The 19,458-nt window shown below is 37.7% G+C and overlaps 3 protein-coding genes across 3 annotated transcripts in view; 2 read left to right on the plus strand and 1 right to left on the minus strand.

Annotated features, from left to right (window-relative positions):
* Positions 1–19,458, plus strand: part of LOC107737314 (tau-tubulin kinase 2-like) — a 27,290-nt gene that overhangs the window by 1,999 nt on the left and 5,833 nt on the right. The window contains exons 2-16 of the mRNA XM_016548782.1: positions 985–1,125; positions 2,091–2,238; positions 2,461–2,534; positions 2,653–2,793; positions 2,949–3,053; positions 4,146–4,211; positions 4,343–4,435; positions 4,510–4,635; positions 4,709–4,866; positions 4,959–5,154; positions 6,674–6,885; positions 6,976–7,423; positions 7,877–8,496; positions 9,149–10,863; positions 11,025–11,031. Of these exons, the coding sequence (XP_016404268.1) occupies positions 1,057–1,125; positions 2,091–2,238; positions 2,461–2,534; positions 2,653–2,793; positions 2,949–3,053; positions 4,146–4,211; positions 4,343–4,435; positions 4,510–4,635; positions 4,709–4,866; positions 4,959–5,154; positions 6,674–6,885; positions 6,976–7,423; positions 7,877–8,496; positions 9,149–9,467 (2,775 nt within the window). The 5' untranslated portion in view covers positions 985–1,056 and the 3' untranslated portion in view covers positions 9,468–10,863; positions 11,025–11,031. The remainder of the gene's footprint in view (positions 1–984; positions 1,126–2,090; positions 2,239–2,460; positions 2,535–2,652; positions 2,794–2,948; positions 3,054–4,145; positions 4,212–4,342; positions 4,436–4,509; positions 4,636–4,708; positions 4,867–4,958; positions 5,155–6,673; positions 6,886–6,975; positions 7,424–7,876; positions 8,497–9,148; positions 10,864–11,024; positions 11,032–19,458) is intronic.
* Positions 11,723–13,884, minus strand: LOC107737317 (protein Churchill). Its single transcript, XM_016548784.1, has 4 exons — positions 13,753–13,884; positions 13,231–13,366; positions 13,088–13,158; positions 11,723–12,092 (listed from the first exon to the last, which is right to left on the minus strand). Exons 1-4 carry the CDS (start codon positions 13,789–13,791, stop codon positions 12,000–12,002), a joined length of 339 nt encoding a protein of 112 aa, XP_016404270.1. The 5' UTR covers positions 13,792–13,884; the 3' UTR covers positions 11,723–11,999.
* The window catches only part of LOC107737316 (uncharacterized), a 5,173-nt gene continuing 824 nt past the window's right edge, over positions 15,110–19,458 (plus strand). Inside the window, exons 1-10 of the mRNA XM_016548783.1 lie at positions 15,110–15,536; positions 15,998–16,059; positions 16,144–16,350; positions 16,512–16,569; positions 16,930–16,991; positions 17,393–17,590; positions 17,738–18,373; positions 18,501–18,750; positions 18,842–18,893; positions 19,178–19,326. Coding sequence (XP_016404269.1) covers positions 15,459–15,536; positions 15,998–16,059; positions 16,144–16,350; positions 16,512–16,569; positions 16,930–16,991; positions 17,393–17,590; positions 17,738–18,373; positions 18,501–18,750; positions 18,842–18,893; positions 19,178–19,326 — 1,752 coding nt within the window. The 5' untranslated portion in view covers positions 15,110–15,458. The remainder of the gene's footprint in view (positions 15,537–15,997; positions 16,060–16,143; positions 16,351–16,511; positions 16,570–16,929; positions 16,992–17,392; positions 17,591–17,737; positions 18,374–18,500; positions 18,751–18,841; positions 18,894–19,177; positions 19,327–19,458) is intronic.

A 19,458-nucleotide genomic window follows, 5' to 3' on the forward strand; every position in this document is an offset into this window, starting at 1 on the left:
ATCTGGCCGTTCAAAGTTTCAATGGTTTTCCATAGATTTAAGCTTTAAAGCAGGGCTGTCCAAACTCGGTCCTGGAGGGCCGGTGTCCTGCAGAGTTTAGCTCCAACCCTAATTAAACACACCTGAACCAGCTAATCAAGCTCTTACTAGGCATAGAAACTTCCAGTCAGGTGTGTTGAGGCAAGTTGGAGCTAAACTCTGCAGGACACCGGCCCTCCAGGACCGAGTTTGGACAGCCCTGATCTAAAGGACTGATGATACAGATTAATTTTCACAGCCTTCTTTGATCATATTTACCAAGGGTATGACTAATTTTGAGCACAACTGTACATAATATACAGAAAAAAACATATTACATATTATTTTGCTCAAGATGATGCACATATTTACCACTCCCAACAGACATGCACATAATGAGTTGCAGAATGTTTCATTTAGCCTCTTAGCAATAGCAATGATTGCATTTTTGTTTTATCATTGACATCAAACAGAGCCCAGGTTCTCTGTCTTACAACTAAGCATGCATATAAGCCAGTATTTTGTAGTCTTTGTGATGTAGATTTACAGATTATGTTTCCCTGAGTCACTGTCTTGCAGATAGAGTGAATTTTATTCTTGTTTCAGGCCTACAGTAAGCCTGTTCCTTAAGGATTTGACTGTATTTAGCTCCATCAGTTTTGCTCTGCACCCTAGCAGTCAGTCAGAAAAAAAAGAATCAGGACAGGTTCTTATATCTTACCTAAAAGACAACCTTAGGACAGGTCAGATTCATGTAGTTTGGGTGCCTTTACAGAGGGTCTTTTTACAAATGGATGGAGCCAATAAAATGCATGTTTCATTATTTTTGTCTTGTCTACAGCTACTGTAGGTAAAGAAATCTCCCTTATGTCTGCAAACTTCTCTAGAGCCTTTAATTTCTACTGTAACTCGGCAGTTTCAACTAAATGAAGCCTTTTTAAAATCTACAAATCTGTTTCTTTTCAGTGAGGACCCGAGCTCACTGATGTGAGGTGTAGATCTTCTTTGAGTGTGCTCAGTCCACTCTTGAGCCTCAGGATGAGTGGGTCAGGGGAGCAGACTGATATCTTGGCTGTCGGGAGCATGGTCCGGGAGCGATGGAGAGTGGTGAGTTGTTTTGAACGAGCTGTATTTACGAGGACAAGGCTTCAGGACTATTCAAATACTCAGTGTTAGTTTCGTAGAGATGTTCTGATAGCTGTCAGATTCTTTTATGTAAACTTTCACTCAGGCATGGAGTTTTTTTTTCCTTTTGAGCTCAGTCAAACGATACACTGCAGGTGTGTTGAGCAGTGCTAACATCAGCACAGAAAACTAAACAGGATGCTGACTAATAGTAATGAGACGGCATTAAATCTCATGACAAAAGTGTTGTTTTGCTAGGACATTTTTTTCAAGGCAGTATTTCATGCCTGAACAGAACCTGTTTTGTAACATCTGTTCTCTGACACAAGTTTGAAAGCTTTTTACTCAATTATAGAAGGAAAAAATATATACAGTACATTACCTTTCAAAGGTTTGGGGTCAATATGTTTTTTTCTTTTTTTGAAAAATGTATATTTTTATTCAGTAATGATATATCAAATTGATCAAAAGTGACATAAATGCTGTTCTTTTGAACTTTTTATTCATCAAAGAATCCTGAAAAATAAAATGCATCACAGATTCCACAAAAATATAAAGCTGTTTTCATCATTGATAATAATAAGAAATGTTCTTGAGCAACAAATCAGCATATCAAAATGATTTCTGAAGGATCATGTGACACAGAAGACTGGATTAATGACTGCTGAAAATTCAGAATGTGTGACAGGAATAAATTAAATTTTAAAAGTATATTAAAATAGAATTAAGTAGAATTCTAAGTAATTCTAAGAATTAAATAGAATTAAGAACAGTTAAGTGATAATATTTTACAATATTACTGTGTTTTTTTAATAAGTAAATGAAGCCTTGATGAGCATAAGAGACTTCCAAAAACATTAAGAAATCCTATCGACAAAAAAATTTTGCATAGTAATTTGTTTCAGGATTTCTTCGTCATTCATTCAAAATTTATCTTTCTTATCTAGTTGAAGAAAATTGGCGGGGGTGGTTTTGGTGAGATTTATGAAGTCTTGGACCTGGTGAACCAAGTCAATGTGGCTCTGAAAGTGGAGTCTGCCCAGCAACCCAAACAGGTCCTGAAGATGGAAGTAGCAGTTTTGAAAAGACTTCAGGGTAAAAATGAACACAGACATTTAAGATACTGAATTTTATTTTATTTTTTTGAGTTAATGTATATAAAACAAGCATGAAAACACTATTTGAGGAGTCCTTTTGCACTGTGTGTGCTACTCTATTTTGGGCAATCATACATGGCCAAACACAAGGGGAATATTAATTAAAAATACATATGGATTTGTTTGACATTAACCATTTTTACCTTGACCCATTTTGTAGGTAAAGACCATGTTTGTCGTTTTGTTGGCTGTGGGCGCAATGACCGCTTCAACTATGTGGTTATGGAGCTTCAGGTGGGGCATCAAATGATTTATTCTTGTTTCTTGATGGGACGTTATCACGCACAACTCAAAGTAACACAACAACCCTGATCTCAGTCACCTGAAGTGATGTTTGTCCATTGAACTGCAGGGAAGGAACTTGGCAGACCTTCGACGCAACATGAGCCGTGGCACCTTCAGCTTCTCCACCACACTCAGGCTGGGCCGACAAATCTTAAAGGCCATCGAGAGCATCCACTCTGTGGGCTTCCTGCACAGAGACATCAAACCCGTAAGAGTGCTCTACAGATTCTGCTCTCTCACAGACAGCCCTGGGCTTAAAAGCACTTTTAATGTTGACTAAAATTCATGTTTAACAGGGCCTCATTATTTCTTTTTAGACTATATAAACTAGTCATCAAACTTTTTTTTTTCATTTTCAAATAGTCTAACTTCGCAATGGGTCGACTTGCCAGTACGTGCCAAACCTGTTATATGCTTGATTTTGGGTTGGCACGCCAATTTACAAACTCATGTCAAGAAGTCCGTCCAGTAAGTAATCACAGATGTCTTTTAAAGCTTATGTTTATGAAATTTCAAATAAGTGTTATAAATGGACAGTTCACCCCAAAATGAAAATTCAGTCATCATTTACTCATAGTCCTGTCATTCCAAACTCAAACTCAAATTCCAATTGCTACGTCTCAAACTCTCATGAATGCACCAAAAAGGATAGTGGTGGATGTCAAGATTTTTAATTGAACACTGACTTAAAGGGGTCATATGATGCGATTTAAATTTTTCCTTTCTCTTTGGAGTGTTACAAGCTCTTGGTGCATAAAGAAGATCTGTAAAGTTACAAAGACTAAAGTCTCAAATCCAAAGAGATATTCTTTATAAAAGTTAAGAGTCAGCCACACCTACCTAAAACGGCTCGTTCTAACACGCCCCAACATACCTACGTCGCTCTGTGGGAAGATTTGCATAATGCCGCCCAAATGTTCACACAAAGAAAGAAGGCGTAACTTTTATTCTCGCTGTAGTTTTGTTGTTTCTGCCGCCATGTCGTAAAGACGCTGTGTGCTTCGTTGGAAAAAAGCAAAACTACTTTGTTTGGTCTTCCAAAAGAGGACGATACCTGCTTCGTCATGCCTGGAGCTGATCCGTGCTGGTCGCTGAGGAAATACTACAACTTTGTGCTGTCGATCGCCGGATCGGCTTTCACCGTGGACGAGGCAGAGTCCAGCCTGGGGTCGTCACATGTGGTTGCCGCAGGCATCAACACAGTATGGTAAGGGGCGTAACATTTCCGTCACACGCTTGAGGAATTCGGCAAATCACAACGCACTGGATAGCTGGCCAATCACAGCACACCTCGCTTTTTCAGACCGATGAGCTTTGTAAAAATCGACGCGTTTCAGAAAGGCGGGGCATAGAGGAGAAACAATAATGTACAGTATGTGGAAAATAATGTGTTTTTTGAACCTTAAACCACAAAATACTGTTCTTTTTAGCAGCATCATATGACCCCTTTAAATTTCAATGTCAGAATTTTGACTGAATTTTCATTTTTGGCTGAATTATCCCTGTAATGTGTTTCTGTATGTTTACTTATGTCTGCACATTCTCTTTTTTTGTCTAAAGCCACGTCCAGTGGCAGGATTCAGAGGAACCGTCCGTTATGCTTCAGTTAATGCTCACAAGAATAGGGTAACTCCTCTCTCTTACATTCTCAAGCTAATGGCGGATGCCAGTCAGGTGTCTTATACACAGCATGTCATGTTACTTATTTATATTTTACTAAAATGTACATCCTTCTTTTTTTTTTCTTTTTTTTAAAGGAAATGGGTCGACATGATGACCTGTGGTCTTTATTTTATATGCTTGTGGAGTTCATGGTGGGTCAGCTACCCTGGAGAAAAATCAAAGACAAAGTAAGTTCTGCTCTGATCATAATTTTCCGTGGATAAGAGATATGCTGGTGTTCTCAGTCCTGCCATCAATACAGGAACAGGTCGGAAATATGAAGGAGACGTACAACCATCGCCTCATGCTGAAACACCTCCCAGATGAGTTTAGCGTTTTTCTCGACCATATCTCCAACCTGGACTACTACACTAAACCGGATTATCAGGTATTGAATTTAGCCTTTCTTGACCATAGACTTTGTAAACCAATCACTAACATGCTCGCTCATTGTGTTGCAGCTACTGATGTCAGTCTTTGACAACAGCATGAAGAGCTATAATGTGGTGGAAAACGACCTGTATGACTGGGAAAGAACAGATTCAGAGGACACACTTAATGTTGGAACCCTGGCAACCACAGCCCAGCAGTTGACCCGCCTCACACCTGCATATTTGGGGTAGATATCCAGCATCTACAATGACTCAATGATATATTGAGTCTCTATATAAACTGTTTGAGGTCTACATAAATTAACGTTTTTCCTTCCAGCATGGCCAATGCCTCCGTGATTCCGGGCGATCTGCAGCGTGAGAACACAGAGGACGTCCTTCAGGGTGAGCGCCTCAGCGAGGCTGATAATTGCGCCCCCATCCCAACGCAGCCTGCACAGGGAGCGGATATCTGGGAGGATATGGAGCACAGCCATGACCGAAACCTCAACCATGTTCAACCACTAATCAGAAAGGTACTATTCAGACAGAACAACTGCTAATCACACATTTAAATACCTGCAAATGCAAACGTTGCCTTTTGGCAAAATTAGCCGCTCTGACATTTAAGGGGGGAGGTGGGGGGTTATGATGATGCCTAATAAAGTAGTGTTTATAAGCACAGCACCACTTTATAGCTGAATTGAATGTATTTAATAACTGACCAATTTTGCAGCATCCACACTGTTATTGAACTGAATCAACATTGATCTGAGAGTCAAACTAAAAAAAAACAATTAGGCCTATCTTCTGTAGAGCTGCTTATAGCGGAATTGAACGTGTTTCATAATTGATGAACTTCACAGTTGTTGAACTGAACTGAACCAACACTGAATTAAAGGGGTCATGAACTGCCTTTTTTTATTATTTTGTGTTCTCTGAGGTCCACTTATAATGTTATAAAGATTTTTACATAAAAAAACATAATATTTTAGCAGTAATAGGCTATTTTCTGTCCTGTTTTGACCCCCTCTCATCAGAACGCTCCATTTGAATAGGCATGGCAGATTGTAGACTCGGAAGTAAACGCCCACCACTATGATTGGCTAATGGTTTTGCATATTTAAAAATCTGCATGAACGTTTGTCAGCCGACATCCTTCACAGATGGACCCTGCTGTGATTTAGGTTAAAAACGCATAAATACTCAATCATATCAAACGATCTGTAATAACAGACAAAGCAATAGTGATCACGTAATAAAAACAGTTACTCACGCTTGTGTATTGCGACATTACTGTCGGATCCAATATAGTCGGCACTGAATCATCTTTTAATTTCAGTCTTTCAGAAAATCCGGCGTCGAATTGTTTGGTCTACAAAAACGGCAGACGGTCAACAAAATTGCAGATGGGCTAAATAAAAATGCAAATTCACTCTCTGACAGTAGGTGGCTAATATACAAAAGCAGAAATACAGCAGTAACCCCTGTACAAGTCAAGTCACCTTCATTTATATAGCTTTTACACAATACAGATTGTTTTAGAGATGAAACAGTTTCACAGACTTGACTTGTACAGGGGTAACTGCTGTATTTCTGCTTTTGTATATTAGCCACCTACTGTCAGAGAGTGAATTTGCATTTTTATTTAGCCCATCTACAATTTTGTTGACCATCTGCCGTTTGTCTAGACCAAATATGTATAATATACAACTGTAATGTGAGTTTTATCATTTTATAAAAATTTGTTTTTGTCAAAACTTGTATTATTTGAACTGAAAAGTTGTTGAAATCATAATTTTTATGGTCATTTTACAGTTTAGGATAGACAGTGATGTTTTTTCAAAACAGTATTGATACCTAAACAACACAGTTCTATTCTAATATAAAAAAAAATCTGAAACTATTTAAATTGCTCCAAAAATTTTGAAGAATTTAAAGAGTAGGCCAGGCCTGTTGTTACCTATACCCCACCCATCACCTTTTTCACTGGTTCGGAGTTTGCAAGTATGTATTTAAGTTGGAGATGGTCATGAGCTTGTGTTTCTGATTCAGGTGGCTAGTGAGGAGGAGCGAAGCAAAGAGGGCAACCAGAGCCCCAACAGTGGTTCCATCCAGGGCTCTCCCAGACGTGTGCGCTCAGAGACCTTGCTCATCGACCGTGTGGCTCCTCTACTGAGAAGGATGCGCCATAGTCAGAGCATGGGGTTAGACAAAAGACTGACCCCTGAACCCAAACCCACAATTGAACGCTTCCTTGAGGCCTAGTCAGTAAAGAAAATCCTAATAGTCTTCCTTATAAATGTGAATAGGTCTCTAGAGATGTCATAACCACTTCTCCTTCTTTGTCTTATTAGTTTAGGGAAGCAACGTCCAGGTCTGGCCCAAGACAGGGCTGTCTGTCGGGTCGAGCAGGGCTCGTTGGAGGACGAGGAGGGTGCGGCCAGCAGCGGTTATGTTGCCGTCAACCTCAGCCCCGTCCCACAAGACTCACAGGAGTGGGTTCTAGTGGAGCTTGAGGGTGGTTGCGGTTCAGCAGGATCTAAACCGGATGAGGAGGAACGCTCAGGGATCTCGCCACGCTCCTCCAGCCCCCTCGCCCTCCCTCGCACCTGGTCCGACCCCTTGCCTCAGCGCGCTAGCATTCTGAGTGGTTCAGCAGAATTCCACACAGCCGTCTGCCACACTGGACCTCCATTCGCCAGACTACCGGGTTTGCCTGGCATAATAGGCTTGTCTGGATTAAGAAGACTGCCCACAGTACAGCCTGTGTCAGTGGTCCACAGCAGGACTCATCTTGAGCAGGTCAGTATCTCATGCTACATTCTAAAGTAGATGTAATAGCATTTCTAAACAAATAAGGTCACATTCTGAGATATACAGTAGGTATTGTGAGACAACAATTAGGCCTATATTATGACAACATTCCTTGTCATTAATTTTAACATAATACTGTAATTATGTCATAAAATATGTTTGATTGTATAATGAAAACTGTAGCAGTAAGCAGTGATCGTTTATGGGTGCATTGCAGTGGTTTCACTGCAACATCACTATGTCTCAGATTTTGGGATTACTGTATATCAAAATCATAAATAGACCGAAAGAGAAGCTGACACAAAGCTCCAAGCTCAGAAACTTTTTGGCCAAGCAGATGATGGTACCATGAAGAAAAACAGATGTATAAGAGATTTTCCCTGCAGAGCTCTATTAATAATGTCCTTGTATGTATCTATTTTAATGTTATTCCCTTCATAGTCATCCAATTCAGTGCTACAGCCCGTTCAGCCTCAGCAGAAGACAGGAGACGACTCTCAGCCTGACAATCCATCAGGCCCTGCGGAAAAAGAGCACAACCACGTGCCAGCTATTTCACCCTCTAAAAGCCCTAACAAGCCAGATGAAAACATTATCTCTGTCAAGGCCTCTGACAAGGATGTGGAGAGTGACTCTGGCTGTCCTGACGGTGGGCCTTCTTCAACTCCCAACCAGGGTGAGATGACTGGACACAGTGTTGATGCAGCTCCAGCATCACCTCGTGAACTCTCACCCCGAGCCAGCCGCATCCCCGTCCGTGACCCAGACTCTCCAGCCCGTAGGGCGTTTCCGGCTCCACTTTCTCCATCTCTGTCGCTATCATGTGAGCACTTCCCCTCAGCGCTGCTGCGTGACCGGTTCACCTTCCCCACTGGTTCTCGAGGGTCAGACTGGCAGGCAGAGGAGCCACTCTCTCTATCTTCCTCCTCAGGACCTGTGTCGAGCAAGAGTAAAATACCAAGACCCATAAGCCCCACACTAGTGCCGGATCAGCTGTCTGCACGATTTATTCCACGACCACCACCAGGCAAACCACCCATTCGCACAGGTGGCGAGAACAGGTGAGAGGAGCAAGAATTTTAATATTGTTTTCATCATGTACCAAGTTAGAAGGTTCCCTGTGTCAGTGTATTGAGTTGTATCTTCATGGGCTGCATGCAAAAACAAAATGTACAACGAGACCAGCGTAGTCCACAAACATCCTTATAAGCTGGCTCTTTTTAGAGAATGACCAATTTGTAGTCAATTCATGAACAAATTACTCTTACGAACCTGTTCTTTTTAGTGAATTCAAGACATATGAGACGAACAGGGTTGTCCAATTTACAAACAAATGACTATTATGAGCTGGATCTTTATAGTGAATCAAATACAATGAGTGCGACTAGTGTAATATGATTAATGAATAAATAACTCTTATGAACCAGTTCTTTTTTACTGAATTCAAAACATATAGTTAAACCAATGTAGTCTGATTCATGAACAAATGACTCTTATGAACATATTCTTTGTGGTGAATCAAAAATATACAGCACAACCAGTGTAGTCTGATTCATGAACAATTGACTCATTCTCACCTGTTTTTTTTTTTAGCGAATCCAAAACATGCAGCACAACCAGTGTAGTCCAATTCCGAAATATACATCTAAATGATCAATGTTAATCTAGAAACATGAGGTCAATGTTAATAAATGAACGTTATTGTCTTTTCAGACGCAGACGCTACCGCATTCGTGCTAGCAGCACAGGTGACACGGACCTCTTGGACAACCTCTCTCAGCTCATGCAGGAGCGAGGTGCACTGGCTGTCAGTACCTCACGTTACCAACGCACCACCACCTCCTCTCTGCAGCGCTCGTTGAGCTCCTCACCTTCTCGTTTTGAGGGGGGTCACAGCCAGTCACCAAGTAGCTGCTCTGCCTCCCCGCCTCCTCGAATCAGTGACTTGACAGTAAATCACGGGTCAGGGTTCTGCCCCAGAGTCAGAGCAGGAAGTCCTGAGAGCAAAACCACCACCAAAATGAGCAAATAAAGAGAAAGCATGTAACTGTTGGTGTGAGCTGTCAGTAATTTGACCGGTTTCAAAAGTGGTTTTTACCGTTTGATGAACTGTAGCGTTTTTACAAGTGGTGTTTTGCTAAGTAGAGCGATAAAGGACCAGGTGTTTGCCGGTTGGTTGTGATTACTTGAAAGCATCATGTTTTGGACATGGTTTGGACATTAGAAAAACATGAAATATTAACATGCTAAATGTTCCAGTGACGCTGTGTAACTTTCTTCTAAACAAATTGCCCATTGCATATCATTGTAATAATTTGTATTTATTTTTTTAACACTCTATATAATTTGTGCCATATTCTTTTTTTTTTGTTTGTTTTTGCTATGTAAATTGTTTATTTTCTCATGTTTTTTTTGCACTTACATACCTTAACACATGTCTGATTTTGAACATTTACTATCAGTCGCTATCAGTGAGAATGTGAAAACAATGGGGCTGCACTTAGTAACTCATTGTATTCTGTCAAATAGTTTTGTAGGCACTCCAGATACTCTAGCCTTACATTTTCTGTTTTTAAATCATTGGTCAAAGCGTTTAAGCTTAAATGCTAATTTCAACAGATAGCTATCTATACCGTGTAATATCCTTCATGTATAGGTACATCTGGTGCAAGCAAGCATGTGTATATATGTATTTCAGGGAATGTATGTACTGTAAACTGTATCATCTATAGAATGTATATATTTATTTATTGGATGTGGTTACATACCTGAGGTTGTAGCATTACTACTAGCTACTGAGTGAATTCGCCATCACATTAAGGGTCAGCAACCTTGCAGTTGCCAAGTATAATCTCTTCCATGCCTGCAATATCATACTAAAAATCCTTGTAAATAGTCATAACGTCAGTAAGGAACTTACCAATATATTGCAGTGAAACACTATGGACCCTCAAAGGAACTCTTGATTCAAACACTATAGTCCCATTACCATATTACTTGAATACATCGGCAAGATGTCTGTTTGATAAATTGGCTGCTTATGCCAAGATGCTTCTGCGGTTTTTGGGATTGAATTCTCTGTCATGGCATTTATTGAAAGTTGTCTGAGGAGTGCGTGACCCATGTGATGTACAAAGAAAGGGATTGTAGATACCAAGTAATTACCACGACTTCATTGTGTGCTGTGCAGATAGAATAGTTGTTTTGTTCTGGATGGTCTATTTTGTCCTCCGGAAGTACTTTTACTTTAAAAGCATCAGTATAGGCCCACAACTGTGCTACATCGGATGGTTTATCTTAAGAATTGTACATAATCTGAACTGTATATAGATATAAATATATTAAGAAAAGGTAATTCCACCTCATGCTTCATGTACTGTATTTTGCTAACAAACATTTCAATCATGCAAAAAAAAAAAAGTTACTATGTTGGAATGTATATGTATTCATATTAATGGAATAAACAAGTACTCTTAAGTACCTGATGCTTGATGTTGTGATAATATTATGCTGTCATTAGTTTAATAAACATAAAATGCATTGTTTCATAGTTTATTTAGTACAAAATATTTTGTTGCATTAACACTAGAAATACAGTATGACATATCTACTTTAAATGTATCAGTAATAACAAGCAGGAATCAGTTTTTTCTGGTGTGTACCATTTTTTCCATATTTACCATATTTGATGTCTCCAATCTTGACATCTGTATATCTAAGCGTTGCATAGTAACAAAAATCCTGTCTGTGGTTAACATACTGATAATCCACTCAAACCTAACCTTTCTTGGTCAGTCAAACAGATATTCCCACTGCAGACTCATAATTGGCAACAGAGCAACATTGTGCATATTAAGATGGGAAAAGAGAAAGCATTTTAACATGGGAAATAACACTTTTATGGAAGCTTGTTTCTGTCAGTAAATAAAAACAGACAAGGTAATTGCAACTTTTTATCTCACAGTTTGGAAAAACGTCTTAATTGTGAGATAAAAAGTTGCAGTTACCTTGTCTATTTTTTATTCTGTGGCAGAAACCAAAAACAATTGTTAACACAGAGATGTAAACTCAGAATTCAGAGTAAAAAGTCAGAATTGCGAGGTGTAAACCCATAATTGCAAGAAAGTTTATATTTCACAATTCTGACATTTGTTTTTTCTCAGAATTACGAGAAAAAAGTGAACTGTTGAGATAAAATTTCGCGGTTTTTTTCTTTTTCTTTTTCTATTCTGTGGCAGAAATGGGTTTCCATACACTTTGAACAGAGTGAGTGAATCAAACTTTGGATGATTCCTAATTAGGTTTAATATTTGTGAATGACTCTCAAATTCATGTATCTTTATGAGTCAGAGCTGTGCTATAAACCTTAGTGCCTCTCCTGAATCAGTAGAAACAAAGCACAATGAATTCTGCGGTATATTCTCCTGGATTCAACGTGACAGTGTGTCGTTCTCCAGTGCTAAGCGTATGTAAAACGTTGCATGTGTCATGGCTCCCTCCATCATGCATGACCATGCTCTTTACAAAGAAGACAATTCCCCATCTCTGTGTCTGTGCAAATACTCTAGAACAGAGGCGCTGTTTGTCTGGGATCGTCCGGCAGCACGCTGATGGAATCCTCTGCTTTTCCACACAACATGCACAACATTGTGTATTCCTAGAAGAAAAATAATAACAAATAATGTACTATTTACATACATTGGCAAGTATTGACTATTTTTTATCTGTTTCCTATTCTAATATTTTCCATATAGTTGTTAAATTAATCTTAAATTGATGAACCAATATTGTTTTTTATGACTGATAAAATAAAACTCTTGTTTTATTATCCAATAACTGTTAATCAGTACAGATTAGTAATTGTTACTTTCCCTTTTTGAGACAATTCAAGTGTTTGTATAGTGCTTTTCACATTTTTTCAAAGCAGCTTTACAGAAATGGCTTGTTTCAATGTCACAATTAAGTAATCTGTTATCAGCCAGAGATGAGTATATCATAAGTCATGTCCATAAGGCAGTAAAATAACTAAACACAATAACTAAATAATTATTAGACTACAACAGTAATAACAATATTAATTATGAACATTTCTTTTTATTATCATTATTATTAATCATTAATCCAATAAGTTATATAATTGTAATATTCTAATTGTAAATAATAATAATAATAATAAGTTTCACTTCACAATAAGGTCCCATTAGTCAACATTAGTTAATGCATATTTATTCATATTTGTTAACATTACTTAATAAAAACACAACTGTTCATTGTTAGTTCATGTTAGTTCAGGTATATTAAATAATATGAATAGTATGGTACAACTTTTGATTTTAATGATCTATCAGTAAATGTTGAAATTAATTATAGAAATATTCATTTTAAATGATTAATAAGTTCTTTATAAGTATTTTCATTGTTAGTTCATGTTAACTAATGTTAACAAATGGAACCTTATTGTAAAGTGTTACCAATAATAATAATATAATGAAAAGTTTAATGGAAAATTTATTTTTATCTTTGCCAACAACTAATAAAAAAGGAGTGAATACTGGTTAAAATATATTAATGATCTCTAATCAATAATCAACTTAAAATAATCTTATTCCTAACCTTTTCGCATTCAGTTATTGAATTGAGGGCATGGCTCACCTGATAGTCATCCACCACAGTGAAGGTGTACTCGTGTCTTGCTATGACATGATCACAGTTCTTGCACATATCTGAGGAAAAGCAAACGTTACTGATGACAAATTTGACAGAATATTTACATACACTGATGTGACATGACTCACGCAGGTAAGTGACAATCTCCTCCTCATCTTCATTCACCATCGTCCTGTCGCTGATCAGCACAAAGTCCCGCTGGTGACAGTTGGCGCAGCCGAGAAAATTCATAAGATATGAACCATTCTCCAGACAGGTATGACCCTGTGCACGTAAGAGAGGAACTTAACACCTTAAATTGAGTTACAAGCAAAAATATAAGGAGTCGAACACTCAATAAATACTCATTAATTTATGCCGACTTGAAGTGCCCAGTGCACACAACATAAACAACTCAAACAAACTCAGCTTCCTTCGTGCTATCAAATTGAATTTTTAGAAAGAGGTAAATGCCTAATGCAAGTACAGTTAGGTTACAAGAAGAAAACTTTTGAAGTATTCAACACACAGGAGTGCAGTGATATTCATCTGTGGCTGGAAAACAACAACCAGCGCTGTTGCCGCTATCCACTTTAATGCCATTAAAGGAGCACATAGCAAGTAGCAGAAGGATTCGCATAAAGTGTGCACACCATTGATCATGAACTCACCCTGTCGGGATACTGTTTCTGCACACAACCAGTACACATTTCGCATCAGACAAATAACAATAATATATACCGTTCAGATTAGAAATACTGAGACGCTTCCGTGTTCGTCTTCTTCTGTGAATTCTCTGTACGATCTGATAGTATAGTGCCTCCATCGGTGCACTAAGTAAAGTAAAATAAGTACGGGGCGAAATCATTTCTACAATAAAGTCTATATGGGAGCTCAAACCATTTTATTGCATTTTGACTGTAAGGGATTCAGAGAAATGTTTAATTATTTTTATTTCTGAATATAATAAACAGAAATTGCATTTTGCACATACATTTTTTAGCAGATTTGCACCACAATTGTTCATTTACATAAACTGAACATCTTTATTATTATTATTATTATTAATTGTAAAATGAATTAATGGCCTAATGGCCACACCACTAGGGGGAGCATCCTCCAGTTCTCGCGATGTCTGTATCAGTGCAAGAGCACCTTTAGTGCTTACAGCAGTGTTGCCATGTCTGCTGAAAATAAACGAAAAGTTCTTTAAAACGTGTGAAGTCACGAATTACACTTTTACAACATACATTTTCAGAAAGCGTTTTTAGTCTTATTTAAATTTAATTTGGTCGCTTATTTGGAATTATTTTGATCAGAGAATTTGCGTATGTTGGACACTTGTTTTATTCAGTAGCTTGTTCTTGCGAGACCTAGCAACTGTATCCAGTCAACATGGACTGATTCAGCAAACACGTGGACGGAACCAGTTAGCAAAAAAATACCAGATATCTGATATAGTATGCAGTATTTCTCCAGTATGGAGTGAAGTGCCTATATGGATAATACCTGAAGCAAAAATTGATCTGGAGATTTTGGACAAGAGAAAGGAATGGGAGAAAATGGGAATACTCAAACGTAATGTTAATAATGCAATAAAGGCAAGATTTAATGAATTAAATTTTAATGTTAATATGGCGAATTCAAAGGAAAGGAATTTTAATAGGATTTTGTTGGGTTCCAGCCCATATAGGGGTAGTTGGGAATGAAATAAGTGATGAACTGGCTAAAAAAAAAAGGAAATTGATATTAATGTCCCATTAGGTAAAGGGGAAATTAAAAGTATTACTAAGAGGAATGTTACAAGGGGATGGCAAGAAGTGTGGAATTTAGTATAAAAGCTGTTCTGTTTCGGTTTGGAGTTTAAGGGGTTCAGTGCGGAGGACGGAGGAGCTGAACACGCAGCGCCAACCGATACCTGGACTCTTGATGGCTTCAGAGTTGAGACAGAACAACTAATATAATAAAAGAAAATCCTGATTGCATAATAGCACAGTAGGTGGCGATATGCGCAAAGATTGCAACTCGCCATAAAACCAAGAAGAAGAAGAAGAAGAAGAAGAAGAAGACGAACACGTGGACGGGCGTCGCAACACACTGAAAACTCATAAAAACAGCTTTGTTTTGTTTTTTGAAAGGACTCTCTTTATGACTATTATCTCTTAAGATTAGTATAAAATTGATCAGTAATCTCTCAGTTTGTGGATGGCCTGATTAATGTTCAATGACTGCTCTCCATGTCTAGCATAGATTAAAATGTATAAATATCTAATCGATAGCTCTATTTTGTTACTCAAAATATTGTGTCCGTGGTGACTGTGATCGAGAAATTCCGGCCGGGTTTCTTTCATTTAACGTTACGTTGAGAAACAACACAATGAGCAAAAAGACCAAGAAAACCAACGTCAACATTGGCATTAGATGTTTTATCTGCGGTCAGCAGTACGGACAAAAGGTTTGTTGGTTTAATTCTATTTGAAACAGTTTTATCTGATGATTTGTTGTTCTCTGTTGCATCCTTAAACATTGTATGGTCACTTTAGTATTGTGGCTTCAGATTAATTAAAAAACACAATAAATATGTGATAGCCTATTTTTTTTGTGCGGGATATATCGAAGGACCCGCCCCTTTTTAAGTTTTAGATTTGTATTTCATAGCCAAAGATTATAGAATATAAAGGGACTTCGGTCATAACCATGAACCATTATTTGGTATTTGCCAGTCTGTTGCACGTGATATTACGGGGCGGGACATTGTAGATAATATTTGATTGGACAACACCAGTGAGTGCAGGATGAGTCATCAATATTTTTGGTCTATTGCCAGTTTAGAATGAAGACATTGCATTAAAACAATGATGTGCACATTTATTTTGCATTTATGCCTCTCGCTGATAAGATTGTTTGTTTTTACAGGTTATGGATATGCATATGCATTCTTATTTCCACCATGAAGCAATTGAGAAGATCAAGGGCAGGTATGGAATTACACAGAACTGATTTTCGTGTCTTTCTCAGCTATATAAAGTAAGATGAAATAAGCACTGTTGTTGTTGCTGCAGTGAACAGCTGCATAAATGTTGGGCATGTGATGTATCTGTGATGGGACTAGAGCAGTACAAGGAGCATATTGCCACCCGTAAGCACAAACAAAGTCTGTTTAAACTCCATGGTAAACGAAATAAAAGAAAACCTCTTCAAGTGGACTACAATATTAATCTGACTGATAATGAATTAAAAGCCCTTTATGATCTAAGACAGCAAGACAGGTAAGTTTATCTTATACATTAAATACATCTATCTCTATTGTTAATAATATAAGTTTGAGTGGATAAATTGCTGTTTAAAATGAGTTTGCTCATTATTTTATTTATAATAATTTGTTTGTGAACTAGAACCAGAGATGAAAACAATATTTTTATCCATTTAGGAGAGAAAGAAAAAATCTGGACAAATGTTCTATCTGCCTTCATAGTTTCCCTGAACAGGTCAGTAATTTTGTGTTTTGGTAGAGTAATGGTAGAAGTCGAGTTGGTGGAGTAAATCAAAGCATAAATGGTAAAGTTCATAATATACAGGACAGTACTACCTTCCCTATGAGAATAACAATGTTGGATGGAGTCTAAAATATTCAGCTTTATAATTTTTCAGGGAATTAAAATCATATTATCAGTAAGAAATACTTTTGTGTATGGTGTAATGGTGGACCTTTAACTCATTGGTGTTTGCATTCCCAAATTAAATGTTAAATGCAGCCATTTTAGGCTGTAATTTTTAGGCACATTATGGCTATGGATATATACATTAGATCTATTCTTTTATAATTAACTTTGTCTTTGTTGTAACAGGAGTGGGACAAACATATGCACGGTATTGTCCACCATCAGGCAGTTGAGCAAATGAAGGGCAGGTATGGAACTAAAAAGTGTTGTTTGTCATGCCCTGCTTTAAAAGAAAGTTCACACAGAAATGAAAATTATTTCATCATTTACTCATTTAAAAATGGACAATAAAGACTTATAAAAAGGTTTATATTTAAAAATAAATGGTGTTCTTTTGTACTTTCTATTCATCAAAGAATCTTTTTTTCAACATTGATAATAATAATAAGTGTTTCTTATTCAGTGTATTAGAATGATTTTTTGTTCAAATAAATGCATCCTTGGTGAAGCTCCAAAATTAGCCACGATAGCAGCTTAGACATTCTGCTTAACTCCTTTTGAGTTCCATGGAAAAAAGGCACAATGATTACAGGGTGAACTTCATCTTTATTAATGCAATGCCAAAAAATATATGCTTTTTTTCTTGCAGTGAACACGAGCATAAGTGTTGGGCCTGTGAAATATCTGTGATGGGAATTTCAGCATTTAAGCAGCATATTGACACCCAATATCACAAACAGAAGCTATTGGAATTCATTAAGAATAGAAAACTTGGACAAAATACAGTGGACTACAGTGTTGAATTTAATGAGCTTAAAGACCTTTGTGCCCAAAGAGATCAACAAAAGTAAGCTTGTCAGCTAGTTCATGTGGTTATACGTTTAATTATACATCTTTTGAATGGCTGAATGATTCAGATGCATTTGCGTTTGTCAGTTATTTGGTCTGTTGCATTAGACGTTTGCTGTTAGACTTGTTGTTTCCTTCTTGTCAGATTTATGCAAAAAAAAGAGAAAATTGAGAAGTGGAAAGAAGCAAAAAGACAGAAGACATGGAGGTTCATTCAGCCAGAAATCACAGCTGAGAATGAGCATTGTACAATACCTTTCATGGCGAATGAGGAGTTCACAGCTGACCAGTTGCTACCATCATGCCAATTCTTCTCCCTTTGGGAAAATCTAAATGACCATCCAGCATCTATCCAGTATAACCTAAACCTGCCTATACAGAGAGAAGAGAGCTTACTTAATACGAATAGATCAAATTGGCCACTTGTGAAAAGGCCTTGTCTTGAGAGACCATCAGAAAATATTCCTCAAGAAATGTCTGCTCAGGGCACTCGTCCCAACCCTGATGGAAAAGATACAGATGTTTGTGTGAACGACGTGACTCCAGAAACTGATGATGGTACTGCTGCTGAGCCTACATGTGCCCCTGGACTGGTCCAAATGAGGATGGAGGCCAACATACCCAGCTTGATAGCAACAGGTGGAGTTTGTTTAACACGGAAGGCAGCAAGTGGGAATGAAGATGCTGTTCCTAATCCTCCACTACAAAAACACACTCATTCCAAAAAGTCTATGTTGAAAGTAAACAGAGCAACATCACAGAGTGAGCAGAGCATGACCAGGTGAATAAATTATGAATTTCAGATGCTTTTATTTGCTTAAATTCTTTGAGACTCATTCTTTCATAGTCTCTTGAGAGAGTGTACAGTTGTCTCTAACATTTAAACCTTAACATCCTTTTCTCCCTAGAGAAGGCATGATTGGACAAGAGCCATACGTAGATTCTCTTCCGCCTGTATCTTTACTGGCTGAGATGTTTGAAAGCCAGACATCAGAAAATGACTTGGAGATCATTGAAAACGTTCAGCCTCATACTGTGCATGTTAAGAAAAACAAATCAAATGAGTGTGACACAGAACAGGGAGAAACATCACTGGAGCATCCCAGCAGCTTTGAAGCCATCTCCTGCAATGTCCAGAAAACCAAGAAAAAAAAACAAGTATAAGAGTTTTAGAGTGAAGTTGTATCTAATAGAAGTATCTGGAATTCACAGAAATGTGTCTTACAGTTTTATTCATTTATTTTTACAGGATGTTTCACATAATCTGAATCCTAAAACAAACAACAAAATATCAAAAAAAAGTGCGTATTCAATTTTATCACTTTAATTAACATGTCTTATTTAAATGACATTTTTTAATTATCTCATTTTATCAGTGCAAGAATGCAAATTTGGATTTTCTATTTTAAATTTTATTAGGTGAATAAGTACATTGTACAAAATATCCTTGTTTCACATAACACAAATTAGTCATGAATTATTTAATAGATGTTAAACCTCAATCAGCTGTAATTGATAATTCAGCAGTGTCTCTACCAGTAACAGTACATGTCATGATGTTCATCTGTGTGTATATGATTCTCAGGGAAAGTGAATAAGTTGATATCGCTGTCTTTGAAAGAAGAGGAGTTGAGCAGCTCTTTGGAGAATGTAGGTGAGCAGCTGTTCCAGGCGTATTCCACCCTGCAGAGCGCATACACGGAAGTTCAGCATCTACTGTCTGTTAAACAAGAGGTACGTGGCTGTTCCATTAATCTGCATTGCAAACTCTTTTCATACTTCAATATTTTAGTAGCCTACAATTTCTCTTTAAGCCTACACCATATTATTGTTTTCCACAATGTAAATTATTTTTACTGTTCTTGA

Source organism: Sinocyclocheilus rhinocerous, unplaced genomic scaffold, assembly GCF_001515625.1.
Source record: "Sinocyclocheilus rhinocerous isolate Xijiao unplaced genomic scaffold, SAMN03320098_v1.1 scaffold1606, whole genome shotgun sequence".
Classification (NCBI taxonomy): domain Eukaryota; kingdom Metazoa; phylum Chordata; class Actinopteri; order Cypriniformes; family Cyprinidae; genus Sinocyclocheilus; species Sinocyclocheilus rhinocerous.

Excerpts from the sequence above, each read along its gene's own strand:
- LOC107737317 (XM_016548784.1), bottom strand. The coding sequence starts at position 13,791 with ATGTGTACTGGTTGTGTGCAGAAACAGTATCCCGACAGG. Across the intron at positions 13,367-13,752 it reads AGAAACAGTATCCCGACAGG|GGTCATACCTGTCTGGAGAA; the intron begins GTGAGTTCATGA and ends TTACGTGCACAG. Across the intron at positions 12,093-13,087 it reads CTGTGGTGGATGACTATCAG|GAATACACAATGTTGTGCAT; the intron begins GTGAGCCATGCC and ends TTTTTCTTCTAG.